This window comes from Anopheles arabiensis, chromosome 2 (genome assembly GCF_016920715.1).
Source record: "Anopheles arabiensis isolate DONGOLA chromosome 2, AaraD3, whole genome shotgun sequence".
Lineage (NCBI taxonomy): Eukaryota > Metazoa > Arthropoda > Insecta > Diptera > Culicidae > Anopheles > Anopheles arabiensis.
In genome coordinates this window covers 104,708,957-104,730,145 of record NC_053517.1, presented here as the reverse complement: position 1 = coordinate 104,730,145, position 21,189 = coordinate 104,708,957, and the positions used below count along the sequence as shown (strand labels likewise).

Here is a 21,189-nt window from a genome sequence, read left to right as displayed (position 1 = left end):
CACGTTGGAAAAGGCTGGAAAATAAATGATACATTTTTATTCAACATATGTGTTGCTTCTCTGTAAATGGAGTGTGGTGTAATAGTGTGTTTGGATCTGTGAGCAGGAGATTTTTCTCTACTAGTTTTCTTTTTTTTTTGTTTTGTCACACAAATGTCCTCCCCACAACTGTGGGCCAGTAGATAAGTGTGAAAGTAATATATATGTGTGTGTGTGTGTATATATTCTTCATACTCAAACCGACCGTTACTCCAAACCCGTCGCGGTGTAGTGTATAGTAGGAATAGTAGTTGCACTTGCTCTCTATCTCGTAACTTCAGCTCTAAGCTGTGTGTGTGTTTGGGGCTTTGTTAGTCAGTGAGTTTTTGCTATAAAATTGCCTAACAGTAGCTTTATAGTTGTGGTTTGTGTGGATGTGTCTCAGCTTTATATATAATTAGATCTGGTGTGTTTGCGTGTGTATATATAGGTTTTATAATATAATTTTGTATGTCATTATTGTACGAATAGTATTGTGTAGTTATAATTTATCTCTTCCTTTGTTTTTTTGCGTATGTATAATACGGTATTATATTATAATGTCTCTTAACATGCAATTATTGTGGTAGTGGCGTACAGTTTCATTTCCATTTCCCTTCACTCCCTTCACGCTCTATAGATATATGTGTATAAATTCAAATCGAATTACGCTTAAATGCTGCGTGTGTGTAAGTGTGTGAATGTTGGTAAATTCTTTCGTAAATCATCTTCAACCTGCTTGAAACACTTGACACGCACGCATCGTGCTGCGTGGATGGGGGTCCCGCCGAAGTACAGAAACCATATAACGTTTGTCCTTCTGTTTTTTTTTGTATTTGTGTAACTGTTCCAGTATGGATTTGTAACTGTATTTCTGCTACTACAACTTCACAACTGATTTCTCTACATTTCTAATGAATTTTTTTTTTCTTCAATTTTAACAGGCATTGAACTAGAAGTGTTGTATACTATGTGGTGTGAACAGAAACAGAAACAAACTAATGGTGCGTTTGTTGCTTTCAGCAAAATGGAGCAATCTCATCGGCAATCACACAGAAAAGTGTGATCCAACTACGACCACCACGCCGTAAGGAAGCATACTGTGAAAAACGGATCTTCTTTCTGCTGCCGCTTTAACGCGCGCAATCCTCCTGAGAACAATCGTAATGAAACGCGCGACGACCTTCGCGCGATACAAGTGGGTAATTATATTATACTTTTTTGTTGTTGTTGCTGCTTGTTTTGCTATATATTTTTGATGTTTTTTTTTTTTAAATATTCTTCTCCCTCGTCAACAACCCGAGCGCCTTGTTGATGGTCGGACGCGCCGGCGGACTACTGCAAGTCTGTGTCTGAGTGTGTGTGTATTTGATACATTTTGCCTGCCTGCCTCCATGCAGCTGTTTTGCTTATTGCAGTTTGCTTATGGAATTAATAAACTACTTTATCAATTCATGTTAATAATTCATTATTTATCCACTATATTCATCGTATAAAAATATGCTTGCTTGTGTGGTGTGGTGTGTGGTGTATGTTGTGTGCTTTGCGCGCCTTATTCGCTTAGCGGGGGTTAGTAAAACGGTGCTTTACGGCGTCTGGAGATTATTGGGGTTGTTTGTTTGCACTTTTAATGAACCTTGTTTCTCTCTCTCTCTCTCTCTTTGTTCTAGATTGCATTATTTTCACTACAAAGCACTGCTAGTCCACTGCTAGCGAGCGTAGGGCATCGCTATTTTTAATTGCGCACCTGTTTTTCTACCAGCTGTGAGAAGAACATGCATTGTTCCCTACTACTTGCATTTCCTCAGCTTCTGCAGCTCAACATGTGTAAGGTGTAATTGGTGTAGTTTAAATTGTAGTAGTTTTTTTGTTGTTGTTTTTGTTGCTGTTGGTTCCAAGTGGGTTTTAATCTACTTATCAAACGGGTAAAGCGTGTTGCTTTTGGGTTTTGTTGTGCATACTTTGCTGCCTATACTTCGTTCGCCTAGAAAAGGATATATCTGTATTTTTGGTATATTTCTTTTTCTACACAATTAAAAATGCATTTTTGTTTTGTTTGATTTATCCTGTATAGTTAAGAGAGAGCGCGAGCGACCAATTTAGTTTAATATTGTGATATTGTTTTTAAATTCTTTTTAAACCACGTTTACCCTTCTGCCTGTTTACAAATCATCACGCACGGGCTGGTGGAATGCTTTGAGCAATTCCCGCTGCTCTGCTTGTCGTACACCGTTTTGAAATTACTTTCCATATAAATATATATGTATATGTATTTATGTATATATAATTGCATTATACTTGTGGCTGCAGCATTGTGTGTGTGTGTGTTTGTTTTAGTGTTGTGAGGCTATGTATATAAATCACTACTCTCGGTTAAGTACCTTTTGCTAATGCCTGCACGGCGGCGGCTACCCAATCCTGGCCTTTCGATCAAAATGATGTATGCCCCGAGGATAAGAGATAAGAGGGCTCTCGAGCACCAGCGAGAGAGAGAGGCTGGTGAGCTGGTGCGCGCATCTATGTATATGAATATGTATATATGTATAGTTATGTGTATATATGCATGGTGTAGAGATTTGCATCGTTCCGCTTGCTACAGTTAGCAGTAGCAGAGCAAGGATCAACTTGCAACTAATCTCGACCTCGACCCCGTTTTTGCACAGTTTATGGTATCCTCACCATCTCTATGCATGTCCTTTGTGGGGTTTGGATGTTTTGTTTTTTACCTTACGGCTCATTTCGGTTTCATATTCCCGTGCTGCTGGTTGAATGCACTTTTTTATAAACGTGTTGCTGCTGGGTTCGCTTCCCGTAGCGAAAGTTGTGCTCATTCCACCACCGTAACACAACGCTTCCCGGCTGGAATAGGCAAGCGTTGCGGTGCGGCATTGGAGGTTTTTGCGGGGGAGCACTCCTTTCCTTGCCTTTCCCTTGCTGCCGGTGGTGCTCATGCTCTTCCCACGCCGAACCGCGCGTAGTGCGTTCCGTGTCTCTGTGCGTCCGTCACCGCCCCGTTCCGAGGGTTGTTGGTTTTGTTTCATGTTTTCGGATGGTGTTCGAGGGCTAAATCGTGGTCACCGTGGAGCAGACGGATGTTGTTTGCTGTTGTTGTTGTTCTTGCTGTTGTTTGCTGCACCATGTTGAGCGGGTCGCGGGAACACAACGAGAACGGAACGCCACCCCGCGAGCAGTGTGGCACGAGAAACGCATGAAGCTCGTCTGCGGCTGCTGCTTACATCGTCAGCGTGAACTTCCACACCCGGTTCGGTCCGATTTCGGTCACGTACATGGCCGACCCGTTCGGGCAGAAGGTGATGGAGTGCGGATTCTCAAACTTGCCCCAGTGGTCGATGATCGTTTCCGAGCGGGGATCGATCGTGAAGCCACGCACCGGGATCATCGGCGAGGTCGGACCGTTCACCGCGTACACGAGATCGCCGTAGGCGGCCACGTCGAACACGCGACCGAGATCGGGCTCCTGGATCGTTGCCGCCTGCGTACCCTCGCCGTACGATGTCTGCAGCCCGGCGCGCGGGCAAACGACGCGCATGTTTTCCCGATCCGCCACACACACCATGTCGAGATGTTCGAGCAGTGCCAGTCCGTGCGGTGTCTGCAGCGACAGGAACTCGGGCGGCTGCGGGATCGTGCGGATCAAACGGCCCGCCGCATTGTACTTGAGAAGCCGGCTGTTGCAGTACCCGTCCGCGACGAAGATCTCTCCCGTGCTGGCAATCGCCACGGCCGTCGGTTTGCACAGATGGCTCTTGGACGAGCCAGGCTCGAACCGATGCCCCAGCGTAATCGCTGGATAGTCCCGACCGGGCATAAACTTAAACACCTGGTGCAGTGCCACATCCGTTAGCCACATGTTACCGTTGTGGTCGATCGTGAGCCCGTGCGGCATGTAGAAAATGCCTGCGCCACGCTCCTCCAGCACGGCCCCGTCCGAGGCGGCCAGCGTTGCGATCGTGTTTTCCGGGATCGGACCTTCCGCGATGTGCTGGTAGTGGTTGGTGGCGTTGAAGCTCCTGTGGGAGGGGTAGGGGGGGAGGGGGAGTTGGAAAATTGATCAAAATGTTCCAGCACGCCGGTGCAAAACCTACTCCATGGTCCATGTGCGACTGCCACGGTGGAAGATGACCGGGTTGCCTTGGAGATCGATCGTGACCGCTGTCACTTGGCCGAAGGTGTGCTTCACCTTGGGCCAGTCCTCTACCAGCTTCGGCTTCGGCGGGCTGTCCAGATGCGAGGTATCGACCGGCGCTTGCGGTGGCTGTGGAGGAGGCGTAAAATGGCGTATTAAATGGGGATCTTTTTGAGGAATTCGGGTCTGATTTCAGGCACTGATTGGTCGAGTCCTAACTTGTATCATAACTTTCTCAGAAATGTCACAGATTTTGGCATTGGCTGGCTGTCTGATATCAAGACATTCAATTTCCCAAGAACTAATGTATAATTCCCAACATTCACAAAAGGGAGAATTCTTCCCAAGAAACTGTCACTTGATTTTCCTTGAAATATTAAAAACAATTCTTTTCGAATGCTTTACGGTTTCTCAGAAATAATTTTCATGCGTACCACCGGTTCCCGGTTGGGCTTCGTGAGTGCTGCCAAACATCACGCGTCACGGTGACAAGCGTAAATTCAGTATTCCCAGAAAAGAAAATGGATAATTCAATAAGTCTCACAACACTTGCCTGAGTGTTTGAAATTAGACTTCCAATCTTTCCACCATTTCCAGTGCAGACTAACTAATCAACGAACTGAGCACATTGAGAGGAACCGGTCTTGCTTTTCCCCGGTGGCTCATATGTCAGCACCTTCAACACAAAGCCAGCCGTAATGGGTTCCCATTTGGTGGGTGATGGGGATTATTGATTTATCGCTCCGAGCTTGCTCCGGGAGTCACACGTTGCTGATAACGCGATCCTATCGATCCCCCAGGTTTCCCACACCCCTCCCCTTCATCTCACAGCGTTAATGTGCGGCTTAGAATGTGCTATTTTCCGTTCTTTGGTGCTTTCTTTGATACAAAAGCACAAAACCAGGTGACACCATGGGATGGCAGGAGACGCGCACAACCCTCTGTGCGTAAACGAGGCAGCAGCATTCCAGGAAAACCGCTTATCGGCACGGCACGGTGTGTTGGCCATAATAATAAAGATATATCTTTACTTCGCGAACTACCTCGCGTTGTGCGTTGTGTGTCCCAAACACGCGTCAGTGCACTTCTCTTCTGGGAGGCTTTTGGTGCGTATCAACTAACAAAAGCTCATAAACGGAACGGCACGGCATGGCATTGACACAACACAAAGCTGTGGGAAAGCCGGCCTGTTTGTTTGAGGCTCGTTTTGAGAACTCATCGGGAGAAGGGATGCTTTGCTAATACTGTTTTGTTCTCCTCTCCGCCTCCCCCCCCCACCTCCCGGGTCGTCCCAGGTAGTGGAAGCCCCGAAAGTCATGATTAATTCAAACACTTTCAACCTTTCAGCTCACACTGCAAACCTGTGTGTTGTCAGTTCCCAATCCCCAAGCAAAGGTTGCCGAAGATAGCAGGCGGCACAATTTACATGATGAATGTCCCTTCATGTGTGTGTGTGTGATCCTTTTGAGGGGAGCTCCTCGCCCTAAACAAACCTTCGCCTGTGTCGCCCGTCTGACTTACATATGCTGTTTCTTGGTACATTGCATCCTTGTTTGTGCCTTTGTTTCCTCCATTGAAGCGCGATGGAGAAGCACAGTTTTCCAATCCGTCCTCGAGTCGCAGGCACACACACACACACACACACACACACACACACACACACACACACACATACATTACACTACATTGAGGCAAGATGGTACACGGTGGTGGTGCCATTAAGCTCCAATGGTACTTCACTCTTGTGGTTCTGGGTTTTGGAAATCATAATCCCATACCCAGAAAGACACGCACCGTATGTACGGACGCTTGTTTTTAGTTTTTTTTGTGTGGCCTGTAACGTAACGGGTCCTCCACCAGGCCCCCCCCCCATATCACGAAATTCGTAATGGAGCTGTGTGTGTGCGTGAGTGAGTTTTGTTGTTGTTGTTGTGTGATCACAAACGAAAAAGGAAACAGATCATCCGAACGATGCCCGTGGGGGGGAGGTAACGGCCGTTTCTAGAGGAAGGATGCTGTTTTTATGTGTGTGTGTGTTTGTGTGTCTGTGTGTGCACGCCTGAAAGCATTCTTTATAACGCTTTCCCGAATGTCAAAACTGTGGGGCCAGCGTTTTAGGTCCAGGCGCGCCAGTTCCATCGCATCGGAGAGTACGCATCGCTCGTAGGATCGCTCGTTTTTCATACACCTGGTGCTGGGGCTGCGAGTCCTGGCCGGTTTTTGGAAAATCCATTACACATATGAATTATTCGAGCGGAGTGAGTGGTGGGGCAAGGGGAGCAGTTTTTTTTGTGAGCCTTCCAGCACTCTAAAAGCAGCGCACTAAAATGAATCATGGAAACTTAATCTCTTCTTGCCGGCTTTGGCTGGCTGGCAGATACAGCAGATACAGCAAATGGAAGAAGTGCGATGGACAATTTATTTGCGTTATTCTCTTGGGGGGGAGAAGGACACACACAGTGCACTCTCGGACGACTGGCCGAGGCCCGGTGGATCGTTTGTGTTTATTATCATCAGGAGGCGGGGGGGTCAGAGTATTATGATGCTATTAATCATAACGCAAGGTGTGCCGTAAAGTTTGTTGCCCCGACGGTTGGGCGGTGATAACAAAAAGTGTGCTTTTCCCATTTGCTCTACTAGGTAACACCGCTGTTTGTTGGGTTTTGGGAAGTAACTTTTTGGTAACCAATACTAAGCGCAAGTTTAAATGTCATCTTTCATTGTTGAGAGTTAAGGTTCAATGACCTGTTGTGTTGGTTTGTATCTGTTTGTTGGAATGAGTAATAAGAATTGGTTTGTTTGAGTCCTGAGAGCGGGCAAGAAATGGCTCGTTTGTTTCCTATTCAAGTTTTGGAGCTAGGGAGAGAGCCATTCCTTGAGACTTGAAGGTGAAGACTCTGGGAAGAGCATTTTGCTTATAGATATAACATATGTTATATATGTTCATTTGTCTATCGATGGACAGTAATGCAGTAATCTTTCGAACCATTTTAGCAATGTTTTACAATGGAGAAGACCCGTGATGAACGCGAGTAGCAAACAGTCCTATTCCGGTAATCGAGCCTTTGGTTCCATGAGCCTGAAGTTGCAAATCGTATACTTTTGCGCTGCATTGATTCCAAACGTACTAAAGAACGCGCTGCAGTTGGCCACCATACAATGTTTGCATACTCCATCAACGACCGGATAAGTGAGCAATAGAGCGCCTTGGTGCAGGGTATATCGTTAAGCTCGCGAGTCATATTGATAACTAGTCCTAGCACTCTATTGCTGCTGGCTACTACGCGATCCTACTAGATCTACTAGATCTTTAACACATTGTTTTCGCACCAAGGACTGTCCATCAAGCGCATACTCATATAATGACGGGCACCGAGAACGACTGAAAGTGATAACTTCACATTTATCTGTGCAAAGAGATAAAGCATTACGGTTGCCCCAACACTGGAACTCATGATCTGCTGAAGAGCTGAAGATAAATGAGAAAATGCCACCAAACTAATGGTGGCACCCTCAGCGGCCCAACTACAATCAAATTCAAACCACGTAGGAGTTACATTGACCTGAACATCTCGGGTCAAAGGTCAACTCCGACAACAGGTTGAAAGCAATCGCTCATACTGTACTCTGAGGAATGAGTTTACTTCAAAGACGGTTAAAACTGTAACTGAATAGTACTTTTATAGTTCTAGTACTCTCATATGCCACTGTCCAAATCTGACGAAACCCTGTTAAAGTCCAAATCGTTAGAGAGGAAGATGCTCAGCAGGATTTTTGACCTCATATGCGAGGAAAGACTATGGAGAAGCCGATACAACGACGAGCCAAACAAGATGTATAGCGATCTCGCAGACGTGCAGCGCATCAAGCTCATCAGGTTCAGGTGGCCCATGTTATAGGCATGGAACTGGACGACTTTGTAAAGTCATTTTAGAAAACCGGAAAAGAAGGCTTGTTGGAAACTTCCAGATAGTTTCGGTGCATCTGGAAGTTAGTAAGTAGGAAACTTCAAGAACTTCAAGAATATTATAATTGGTATAATAATACAAGTTCTTCAGAATTTTAGGAACGACGGAATGAAGGTGGAATCGATCAACAAGTGAGACAGAGAGCGATTAAGCTATTGTGGAGTAAGTTGGAAATGCTGCTAATGACGAACATGTTCGACGAACCTCCGAATGAACTTTATCCAACGCTATCTAAGCAACTAACTTTCTTGCTTTGTGTTCGTGGAAGAGTGAGCTTCATTTAAGGACTGTGGTGAACTTGAATTTTACGCTTACATACTACTACAGACTTGCCTGGGGTCAGTACATACTAAGAAACTGATTACAGATCTGCCCTTCCATATAACTTTGTCTCGGTTCACACTTCTGTAATAAGGCAGTGACTCGTGCCGCGTAAAACGTCAACCCCATGACATGATGAATTCCGACCCTGTTGTGTTCGTGCAATGTCCAGAATCACATTCGTTATCAATGGTAAGCAAAACCACATTTGCAAAATGACATTGTCCAACAAAGTTATGACATTCCGAACAAACCCTTGCTCCGTTATACACATTTTAGTTGATTCTGCAATAATAGTTTCCGTTCGTTTTCAGTGTCCCCTACTACGCCGAATGCGCTCCAAAACAAAAAACCCCTTAACGACGCCCCCTTCACAGTTCGGGTTCGTTATTATGGTCCCCGTAAACTTTCCGGCAACTCTAAACTAAAATGTGACTGCTGCTGCTGCTGATGATGCTGTTGCTGATGCGTAAAAGCGGGCTGCGCTATTTGGCACGGCTGTTGCAATTAGTTTTTATTGCTCCCTGTGTGTCCTTGTGACCCCCGAAAGGCTCTTGCTAGGGTGGTTTGCCCTTCGGCAGATAATGTTCTTTAATCATAACCACACCAAACCAATGAGACACGGGGCCACCGGCTCGGGGAGGCAGCTAGTGCGCCTAGGTGTCGCACATCAAAATGTGCAACGCACATCGCACAGACACACAAATAAGCACGTGTGTGCTACCACTACCACGGGGCGAAAATGTGTGAAAAACTGGGCAACCGTGCCAGATGGCCCTGTCCCCCTCCCTCCCCTCCGGGGGTGAAGATAACGCAATAACCACTTAGACACGTTCCGGTTTTGCGTTTGCCGTCCGTTGGGAGCTGCTGATCTTCGAATCGTGCCAATGTTTCTATCCAGCACCCCTCTTTCAAGCTCGGCTGCACACGGACGCACGGGATTAAGAAGTGTGAGGGGTTCTTTTTGGCAACAGGCAACACGAGTTCGAGTTGAAGGTAGAGATCAGGGAGATCGTTTCATACAATAAGCTGTTGTATTTATTGCTGTGCTGTTGCTGGAGTCATTTTGGGGGAATGTCCGCAAGAATCAGAATTTCAAAAACTTTTTGTTGATCTTGCAAATATTGAATTATTCCCATGGAATTCACATCCTCCCTTTGGGTGATGGGACATTAATACCTCATATCTGATAAACAATTTTCCACTCTCTTTATCTGTGCCCAAACAGTGAGATAGGGAGAAAAAAGAGGGGAGAGTTAGGTTCAGGCTGTGCCATATATCAATATCAAAAGGTAATATATGACGCGCCGTCCCTGCCAGTTGACATTGAATCCATTCATCATCATGCGAAAAAGGGTTCTCTTCATCCATTCTCCCCGCTCTCCCAGTTTTTGGTGCTGTTTTTGGTGGTAAACTTTTACGGCAGTCAAAATCAAACCAACCAAAAGCTTCATCAATCTCTTCTCACCCCGGTGGTGTGATGTGTCAACAGTTAACAGCAAAAAAGGTGCCCAAATCCTCACAGCATGCGCCGACCTGACCTGTCTGCTTGAGCATCTCCGATCATCATCACGCATCATCATCACACACACAAGAATCTCAACTCATCTTTTGGGGTAAGGCTGGTAGGCCTTAGTCATCAGTCACCGCTGCCGCCAGTGCCTAACTAGTAATGAGGAAAGTTTTGGCCGCGGTCACGAAACTCCAAAAGGAAGACTTTTTGGTCCCGTTTTTCCAATCTCTGCCCCGTTTAACTCCGTGTCATCCTTTCTGTATTCCTGGTGGTTCCGAGATGGGATAAACTTTTCGGACACTGCAAGCACGGAAGCGGGACACCTAAGGTCATTGGGGTGTGTTGAAGAAACTGTTCCAAATGTGTCAGTTTTCACGTTCCCGTTTGCTCTGACGGGCGCCTCTGTGTGATGCAGATATCCAGCGCTGGAACTCTTGGCTCGAAATCTGTATCACCTTGTTTTTTTTCTTTTACTTTTCTTTTGAGTTTAAACTCCCCAAGCTCCCCAATGCTCTCTGTGAGTTGTGGTGAGGTCAGGACTTTGTGTCACCTCCGGAATCACCTCCGCAATCTCTCTGTCTCTCTGGGGGCCGGAGATTGTGTATCGTTGAGAAAGGTGTCCCCCCGTACTTGCCCTCTAGGAGAAGGCTAGGTTTATGGTTTAGAAGTTTCCCATTCACGGTCGGATGGATGAGTGTGTGTGTGTGTGTGTGTGGTTTCTTTGGGGAGGGAAGTTGCACCATCTCAAAACCCGCTCGCTCAGGAAGCTCTAACCAACGAAGGTGACGCGTATAGTGGGAAATAAAAAGCAAACTTTAGTTTAGCCTTTTAAAGGCGCAGTACACGCAGACGGTGGTGGCACGCCCTCCCGACGGGCGGGTTTGGCCCTCTGCTCTTTCGCACCATCAAACCTCTCCTCAAACCTCACTCTGCTCTGTTTTGTGTTTCTCTGCTCTCTGTGGGCATAGAAAACTAGCTAAAGTAAGCAAAAGAGGAACAAAACAAATCACCATAATGAATCCGGTAAACCAACCACAAGAAGCCGCTTGCTTTCTTTTTGCCAATGTACAACCGGCGCTGGACATGGAGCTTGCCGTGTGTGTGGCTGGGACAACACAAAACCCTATTAAGTTGCACAGAAAATAGAGCCCCGAGAAAGGAAGTAGTAAAAAGGGAATCATTTGAAGTATGAGAGCAAAAAAAAAAAAAAAACGGGGCCGGGGCCACCAACACCACCCATCAGCAACATAAAACAACTAGTAAATCTTGTGTTGTACCAAGCGCGGCTCGCTCGCCGGCTTCCATCGACGACTACACACCTGCAGGGTGAAGGAGGAAACCATTTCTCCGTAACTCTTGCAGGCGCTTTTCTATCCTCAGCAACGGGAAGTAGCAGTAGCAACCCTGCACCGCAGTTCCTGCGGAGACTCTAGTTAGTCTTCGGGCGGTCTCTCTCTCCCTTTCCATTCAACCGATTGACGTTTTGGATAAAGGCTTTGGTATGGTAGAAAGAAAAACTTTTGTACCCACTACAACAACAACAAAGCTTTGCCCCAACGGCTGAAATTGAAAACAAACGTCTGGGTTTGGTGAGCGGTTTCCACCCTTTTCTGTCTTGTTCTTTTGATGCAGGGTTAAAGTGGAGAAGGCTTTTCGATTCAAATACACTCCTTTTTTGTTGGTAAAGTATGGGAAAGCGAGCACATAAAACGTGTAGTTCGTTTCGATCAGACGAATCAACGCTACTACGTACGGAAAGTTGGGGCTGAACACTTTGGGTTGAATTTTGCGTCGGAGCTTTACAGTCAAACATTCCATCTCGCGCAGGGAATGTGCCACGTCCTTGTGTGCTCTGCTCTATGGGATGTGGAATGTGAATGAATATTTGCTAAATCTTCTAGCCTTCATGTGGCCAAAGGACGCACAAAAGACGTTTGATCGTCAACTGGATGACTGGAAGAAAGCTTAAGGAGCAAAAATGCTTCTCCTGCTTTTTGGGACAAGAGTTAAGAGTTTGTGATTAAATTTCATGATTGATCTCTTCCTCACTCTCTCTCTCTCGATTATCGTCTGGGGTGGGGGTTTTGGGGTTTTTTTTTGCGAATCTGTTTGGAATCAACCATTTGGAAGCGTTTGGAAGATTAATTTGCTAATGATGATTAGTCGCATGAGTGACTTTTTCGCATGCGGACGAAGGGACCGTCGCATGTGTGCCATCGTCACAATGACGCATGCGATTAAACATGTTTCAATTGCCGAAAGTATTGGTTGATGCTTTAGGGGAGCGATAGAATGATGAATTTTGTTTGCTGCTGCTGATGAATTGCAAATCATTCGCTTTTGCAATTAAAGCAAGTGCAGACACTTTGCATACTTTGGGGTGCGCCTAGCAATTGGTTAGCAAATGTTAATTAATATTAGTTTTGGGCAGCCGGTCTGTCGAAGCATTGTACATTCATGAATAATGAATGGGAAGAAATATAATTATTCATTTTTAGATGATGATCGTGATAATCGTTTGACTTTAAGATAGACTAAATAATACCGTTCAGAGGGAAAAACAACAAAAAGTATGCTTCAATGTGATAAAAGTTTGTTGAATAGGATTAACAGTCTTATTATGGATCTAAAACTACTTAATCTGTTTTGAAAATTGCATACTTTTAGGCGTTTTAAGCTTACTGTGTGTGACCTGCTGTGACATGTTTGCTCTGTAAAACGCCTAGTAGTATGCAATCTGCGTAGCAAACCTACGCAATCTGCTGTTGAAATTTGTCCTTTCCTTTCTGATAAGGAATTAAAACGTGAAGTAAACAAAACAACAGCCCACCAATTAATTAACTACGGCCTTTTTTCTATCGATAATGCAGCTTAACTTCAACTTGACAACAAGCTGGAACCTTTTAACAAGCAACACGGTGCAAACGGATAATAGACAACTAACCCACTGGATTAGCTACCATCCGACAGCCGTGTGATAACAACCGCATTACGTACCCGCTTATTAAAAAGAGGTTATAATGAGACACCATTTCCGTATCGTGTTACGCAAAAACCCGTGCCCGACGGGAGGGACAGCCACACAGCCCGTGCTCCACTCAGCCATATGCGGTGGCGTAAGCACCCTCTACTACACCTTTTCACATAACTTAGCGGCTAACGCAATTAGTGGAACCTCCAAAAATAGCGTCCTAAAAAATTCACTCACTATCCGCAATCCCGCGCAGTTGGTTGCTCGTGGGCTGTACTATGGTCGAAGTTTAGCACAAACATAAACAACTTTCCACGTGTCCTCCCCCCCTCCTCCATGCTCGATAACGAATCTCCTCCCGGACAATCTAATTTGTAGTACTCCTGAGGTGGTAGGCTCGCGCTAGATGGAATATGCTGCGAGCATATTGAGTACCGAACGATCGCTGTGCCCGGCCACGAAGATGCGCCCGGGACACGATATGTGCGAAGTGTGAAGCGGCTACTCCACCAACACATCTGCACACGATGCAACATTAATTATGCCGCATATACGCACATGGAGGTGATACGGCAAACACCACCACCACCACCACTAAAGCGTTCTCGTGCGCCTTATCTCGATTTACCTTTATCCTACTGGGTGGTGCTGCTTCTATGCTTCTAGGTAGAATGAAATTGACATGAATTATGCAGGTCTAAGATGGATGCCGGCAAGGATGGCACTCCCTCCCCCCCGCGTGAAGCATTCACCGGGCGCTTGCGGCAAAGAGCGGCACTGGCCGGCAGCGAAACTGGCTGGAATTCTAATGGTGCATAAGTTTTGTGCGATGCTTGTGAAATTTGCTTCTTCGTTTGTGTTTTTTTTTAAGGGTTGTCGCGGAAGGATTAAGATGAAAATCAAACACCCAAGGCAGCAGCGTTTGGAATTTGTAATTTGCGAAAGTTGCGAAACTTGCGATAGAAGGATAAAATTCCACAGCGGGGAATCGCTACAAGCAGGAAGTGAGGACAAGCTGTCCGGAAGAACTGTCGGCTCACTTTAATGTCTTGTGAGCAGAGCAGGGTGGACAGGGAAGGGAAGGAGGCTGGTTAAATATATAATCAATTTACGATTTTGCACAAAGCAGCTCTAAAGGATCGCTCTATCTAATAATGGGAGTAACAAGAAAGCAGACCCGCAGACCTTGCTGCTTTGTCAGGTAAGAGCTTTCAACGGCTTAAAGGATTAAATAAAACGGTTTGTAGATATTACCGACGGCCGGTCGCTCTGTTTATGGAACATCCCACAAAAAAAAAAGAGGGAAACACTCACTCTGGGGCAAATGGATTTTCCGAATCATTTCCAATTCCACCATCAATTCCACACCACCAAGAGGATGTGTGTGTGTGTGTGTTTTGCTCCAGTTACAACCAAACCACTAAGCCTCTTCAACGTACATTAAAACCACCATTTAAAGCCATTGGTCATGCAGTGCCCGTGGTCCCGTGGTCGATGTTGTTGCATATGAAACGAACGAGCAACATCATCATCATCATCATCATCATCATCATGGTCTTTGTCGTCGTTCGGGGATGTGGTAGCTTCCAGCCATCATCATCGCCCATTTCATCAGGAAGTCAATAACGATAATGGTGTGTGTGTGTGTGTGTGTGTGTGGATGGATGGATGGACGGTGTGGAGAGAAGCTCCGTCCGACGACCCGCGTTTTGGTTGCTTGGTTGACCTGCACGAACCGATCGAAGCGAAAAGCGACCCACCGAAAATTAGTCATTTAGGAGGCGGAGGGAAGCGCTCGATGATGAAATGATAAAACCGAACCGTTTCTTCCCTTCTCCCCCCCCCTCCCTCCCAACCGAAAAGAAGCTCCCAACGCTGTGAAGTAGTAGTACACTCGTTCCCGCTCGTTAACAAACCGTATCAAAGCCGTTGTTTAATGCGCTCTTCAAGCTCCCCCTTAGCTTCCTTTTTGTTTCTTCGGGGTACGAGATCTTTGCTTTGTTTCGAACGGCAAAGTGTTCCAGAAAGGCCAAAAGGCGGACCAGATAATTGCTACATTTCCTTTCACCCTCCCTCCCTCACAAATGAGGAAAAGCCATCCTCTCGACGAAAAAGCTCGATTTCCGTTTAATAATAACGACATCGAACGCTTCGGAAGGGGATCGGTGGGAGAATCTTGCCTCAAGTACGTAGTGGTTAGGTCGGGCAGGATCTTCTGCTCCCCCCTCCCCGTTACTTACCGGTTCGTCCGCCATCTCCGCCGGACCGGCAGCACCACCGAGCGCATCTTCGTACGCGCGCTCGGCAAACAGGTCCCGCATACGCTTGAAGAACCCATCCGCTAGCAGGATGTCGGTATCGCGCGGTACCGTGTAGGAGTGGGCACCACCCACAGCCACCAGCAGGGCGACCAGCGCCAGCACCAGCAGCCTTTGGTTCATCCTCATCGTTGTGGCCGTTCGGCGCTGTCCGGTCGTTGCTGTTGCCATCCTGTTGTTGAACGGCGGACGACTTACGCCGCGTAGAATGATGATGATGGCGATCGGTGCTGAACGAACGGTGACGACGGCGTACGCTTGTCGATGCGATTCTGCGAACGGGTGTCGTGTCCCGTATCGAAACCGTAAAGAAATAAACGGGAAAGAAAAACAATCGAACAAAATTAGAACTACGAAGAAGGGGGAAGGTTTTTAGCTGGCTTTAAAGCTCTATCGACGGTCATGTTCCCTGTTAACACCAAGGGAAAGGGATACCATATGTTTAACAACATGGAACTGTCAGACGAAACACTTCACTGCTCGTTTGCGAGCTTTAACTTTCCCAAACACTTGCCATACTACAAACACTGTGTAAAGCACTCGGAAAGTTTCATTCTTGCAAGCACAATCCGACGGAAAATACTTACGCCTTAGACCGCAATCGATCCAGCCAAAAACGGAAATGGACGGAACGGACCGAAATCACAGCGAAATCAGTCCATTTCCGGCACCACACATGGCTGCTCCATGTTGGTGTGCTTCACCAGTACACTGTACACCTCCCTACCCCTCTCAAAACACACAACACAGTGCTGGTGGCACTGGAAACGGCGTTTGTTGGCGCAATCACTTCCTTCCTTTCCCGCTGTCCCTTTGGCCTCACTAACGCACACCGTGTCCTGCCTGCGACCGACCCAGACGACCCAGGCGACCCGACGACGACGACTGGTTCGCTCGAGACACGCTTGATGTCTGACCCGTGTGTGGCTCGCGGTCCACCGAAATTGGTTGTACGCTGGGCTTTTCACCCCACCCCCTCCCTTGTTGGCACTTGTTTTGCGCGAAACACAGCAGCAAACACGAACGGGTGGACAGTTTGACTGATAGCAAGAACGGTGACACTGTTCCCCTCGTACGATTGTACGATGGCTTATGGGTGTGTGTGTTTGTGTGTTTTTCTATCGTGAAGATTGTACCCTCACACACAAACACACATGCATAAAGGAGGAAAGGGAGAATAAACGCTAGAAGGAAAACAAGCCCATTTTCCCTGGTGAGTGAAAAAGAGAGGGCGAGAGCGCGTTGTGTTCAAGTTCAACTCCTCCAACCGATGGATGACTGTATTGGTGAGCGCAGCCGTAAACGTGCTCGTAGTAACGGTGTTGGGCGATAGTGGAAAATTCTCTGGAAAATTCTCTCACACTTTTCCAGCGACTGAGAGAAAGCGTGAGGCAAAGAAAAGCCAAAGCTTTTGTGTGGTGAGCTTTCGAGGAGCTTTCAGTCTGTGTTTGACAGTTAGTTTGGATTAAGGGAGAGATTTTTTCATTGCTGTTTGGAAAATAATGAATGGAAAATAATGCTTTAAACGATGACGCTTTGTAAATAATGTGTGTTCATTATTGGTATTAAATTCCAGGGTTTTACGGGCTATTTTGGTTGCTTACCAAGGGTGTTAAGTTTCTTATTTTTGTTAAATGATGTCTTAAACATGCCGCGAAAATGTCAATAAATTGTAGAAAGAATCCAAAAAGTTTCGCAAAACTAAAACATCCATGCGAAAGGCTGTAACAAACTAATGCTAGTACCAAAACAACTTCATTCAGTATGGCAGATTTAAATGTATGAGTATGACAACTATAATGCGATGCTTAATACTGTATTAAACTATAATAATAAAAATATTTAGAATATTCAAAACATGAACCACCCTTTCACTCAAACGCAGTGCTGCAAAATCTCATGAGCATCACGTGACGATCATCACCGAAAACAATGTTCATTGTTCCGTGGTAGCTTGATGGTCATTGTTGATGCTCAATGAAAGTGCGTCATGACATGCCGAACGCGACGTGCTAGTGCTTGAGTTCAATGCGATGCTCTGACTGACAAGATGAGTTTAATTCCGTGGGAAGCATAATCATGTGGTGAAATTCCACTGTTTCAGTCACCAACACCCATGAGTCATGACTGACACGAAGTTCCAGTTAGCTCACGTACACAACTCGTGATGATCAGGGGTGAAACTCAACCAGTTGGTGAACCAATAACATGTTCAATGACCTTTTTGTAGTATCCAACTCTTGGTCACTCACTTGGTCATGACATTTTCTCGCTCTGATAATCACGAAATTCTTGTGACATACTGGGCGAGTGGTCCCAATTGAGCATGCTTTCTCGCCCTGTCTGCTTTTATGGTCTGTTGGGTTGAATAAATCAATTGAGCGAGAAAATATGCTCATTTTGTTGCTGACCAAATGACTATCGTGATAATCACCGACAGAAAATGTCACGACCAAGTGACTGACCAAAAGTTGGTTGCACAAAATGTCACCAAGTATGTGAGGGTCGCACCAACTGTTTGAACACATCTGATCATCACAATAGAGCTTGTTACGCTGACATGAATTTGTTTCAGTAAGAATTTTAGATATTGCCGATGACATTTTGTAACCCTGCTCAAACGTTACGTGCTAGTAACAAGGTTGTCTGCTTACGCTGTACAAGACAGAAGGAGCTTTTACGAGCTTGCTTCGTTAAAGCTTTTCTTGTGAAAGCTCTCGGGTCAAAAGCGGAAGTGAAGTAGAATGGCAAAAAGGGTTAAATTCATAAAAAAATTTTAGTTGTAATTTCAAAGTATGTGGATTTTAGAGGAAATAACAGAGGAAATTGAGACATTAAATTTCTTCCTAAAACTAAAACATAGAGAAGAAGTAATAATACAAAACACAAGATAACCTTGCACAAACTGTAATCAAAATTAACACAAAGCGTAGAGGAAACTGTAGGGGTGAAAATAGCAGAAAACCCCTCAAATTTAACGCAATCAATCATCATAAAGAGTCAAATCAAATTGAATTGAGATGCATAAACGGAAGAGAATAACAAAAAAAAACAACCCCCCCCCCTCACAGACACGCGCAAAATAAACATCATGCCACGTAAAGGATACGATTATCATTACCCCTCGTGCGTGCGTGCGTACGTTACGTGGCGTCATTCCCTTATACAGGAAAGAAGTAGCAGAAATGAGATATCAAATAACGAAATTTACATAATATCCGTCACTCGTGGGCACATGGGCAAGCGCACACACACACACACACGTGGCAACAAGCACAATCAGGCACGGGCTTGCCACCAATAATCATGCCCGAAACCGAACGCTTATCGCACGGTACCACACATCAACGAGACGAGTTGCACGAGTGGCACAGGCGGCAATCGATCCAAAACCTCCCTCCATATGAACAGAACAGTTGTTGTTGCTGGGAGTGGTTGTCGCGTGGAATCAATGGGACAGAATACATACATACATAATGTGGAAAAGGATAAATAAAGGGGGGAAATGGAGACTGAAACTGTTTTTGGATTGAATGCGATGTTTCCCATCCCCAGGTGGTTGATGTTCCATCCACGGCTACAAGGGGATTCCGGTTGCAACTACTGCTGCACCTCACTGACCGTTTGTTGAGCCCTGGTGGTAATGTAGTGCATCGGTCAATTGAATCAAGCGTGGATCAATGCACTGAACGTGTTAAGCCGTTTACACCGGTGTTAAACGTTTCAATTTCCAATTGATTTAACACATTCGTTCCACTCAATTGATGTTCCCGTTTTTTTTGGAGTCATGTTCACTTATTCATCAATGTATTACACGTGGACATTCCATCTTAAAGCACACTAAAGCACACTCTTTTCAACACACGCAAAAGATCAAATAAATCCACACTTCCACCCTCAAAACTAACCTGTTGCTGCTGCTGCTGCTGCTGCTGCTACTGCTGCCGGGGTACTCGCTGTGACTACTTCCGTCCCAGAACCGGAAACGTGCGCTCGTTGTCGTCGTCGTCGTCGTTGAACCGACAATTTCGTTTACCGTGTGGCAAATGATTTGAATTTTCTTGCCCTCGTGTATTGCCACGACTCTCGGTTCGGGTGGCCCTTGGGGGGGGGGGGGGGGGGGGGGGGTACGCTATTTTTCTTTCGATTTTCCTTCGCCACCATACACACACACACACACACACACACACACACACGCAAGCACACGCACAGTGGCTGTTTTCAGTATGTGGCACACACTGTGCGTCACTGTGGCTGACAGGGAAACAAGCACAAGGGAGATCGGGGGACAATTTTTCCGTTTCCCTTTCCTCCCCCCTCCCCACCATTCCAGGGGGAGGCATGTCTTTGACATGTAACGATTTTGTTCCAGTTACTGTTGTTGCTTGCTTCGGGTTGTTTGGTGTTGTAAGTTAGCATATGCTGTTGGTATGTTCTCGATTTCACCATTCACTACCATTTTGCCATGGTATGGGCTTACCTATTTTTGTCGCTACTCCTGGGAAGGGGGAGCAGGGAGGGAGCTAACTACTATCAACAACCTCTCCCCTCCCCCTTTCCCCCTCCATCCACTCTGTTACGCATTAATGAAATGCTGTTTTACTAAAGCTTAGCGTTGTTGCTAGCTGACAGGCTGGGACTGGGGCTTTCTTTCTAGGATTTGTGTAAGTGTAAATATAGCAGGAGAAGCAGGAGCGAAAAGCTTTTCTTCTTTAAATGGCTACAGGAAAAGGAAAACTCTCCTCTCGCGTGTCGCATGGGGGGCGGTAAAAAAACAGCATTAAATGTAAATTAAAAATCTGTGTATCATGAAGTTAACCGCTCCAGGGTGAAGCAAAGTGGGAGATAATTACTTTTTGCAGCTGATTTTCGCGTTGGAGGGTTTTTGTATACTTTAAATTGATTTCATTTAAAATGTGTTCTATTTATGCAGCCTGTGCTTATTTATACCACTCATTTTGATTACTTTTAGTTGCAAGCTTTTCTTTGTATAAATCAATTGATATATAATAAATAATAGGCATATAACAGTGTAACCATGAACGTGGAAGCTTTTCTTTCTTTTGTACCATATGTAATGAATCTTTCATTTTTTACTTAAAAAAAAAACTTGTGTCTTTGAAAGCCTAGGGTAAACGTACCTATAGTGGTGGTAGTACTAATAGTGGTGGTGTTGCACTAAAATGCGTTCCATACGATACATCAAAAGAAATTAATTTATTTTTGTTAGTGTAAAATGTTCTCTGGCCTTTTACAAAGGGTTTAAAAGTTAGATGGGGCCATTCCGTAACTTAATGACCGAAAGAAATCCTTAGAATTTCATTACGAAACTCATATTTCGGTAAACGTTCTAAATGACCACATAACAACGCAATTATTAGTTTTTTTTTTAACATAACCGTTATGAAATAATATTGTTTTACTAAAACGCATTGCCTGTTGACCATATTTATTTATTTTTATGTGTTTTTTAACCATAGTGCCATTATAGGTACACAAAACAGGCATGTTTCTATAGCCGTTATAGTTATAAAATCAATAAAAACAGGTAGTTTTAGATTTTTTTCGAGAATATTTTTGACATGTGAAAATATTCAGGAAAGCAGTATTCACTAACATAGGCAACAGACATGAGTTTTCGGTTAGTGTTCGGATCGTCTCTATGGTGTGAGCGTTAATCGCGGCAGTGAATTCTGCTCAATTTAATTTTCGATATTCTCTTCTTGAAGTTCTCCTACGTTGTGTGATTATTCTGATAACTATAGAACCGGTATGAACAAACCGGTTCTAACGCTAACGGTTTACCGCTAACGTTCACCGTTCCCCGATCAACAAATTCAACATGATCTAAACCGAACAGTTAGTAATTTACCAAACAAAGGTCAAGATTTGCTTTTCTGGCTGAGTGAATAATCGGCTTCAAATCAAGCAAT

At 45.3% G+C, this 21,189-nt stretch overlaps 1 protein-coding gene across 1 annotated transcript; it reads right to left on the bottom strand.

The window, feature by feature from the left end:
* Positions 1–15: 15 nt before the first annotated feature.
* Positions 16–19,288, bottom strand: LOC120894091 (peptidyl-alpha-hydroxyglycine alpha-amidating lyase 2). The gene is made up of 4 exons (XM_040296466.1): positions 19,165–19,288; positions 15,179–15,528; positions 4,125–4,294; positions 16–4,049 (listed from the first exon to the last, which is right to left on the bottom strand). Exons 2-4 carry the CDS (start codon positions 15,425–15,427, stop codon positions 3,251–3,253), a joined length of 1,218 nt encoding a protein of 405 aa, XP_040152400.1. The 5' UTR covers positions 15,428–15,528; positions 19,165–19,288; the 3' UTR covers positions 16–3,250.
* Between the last annotated feature and the right edge of the window lie 1,901 nt (positions 19,289–21,189).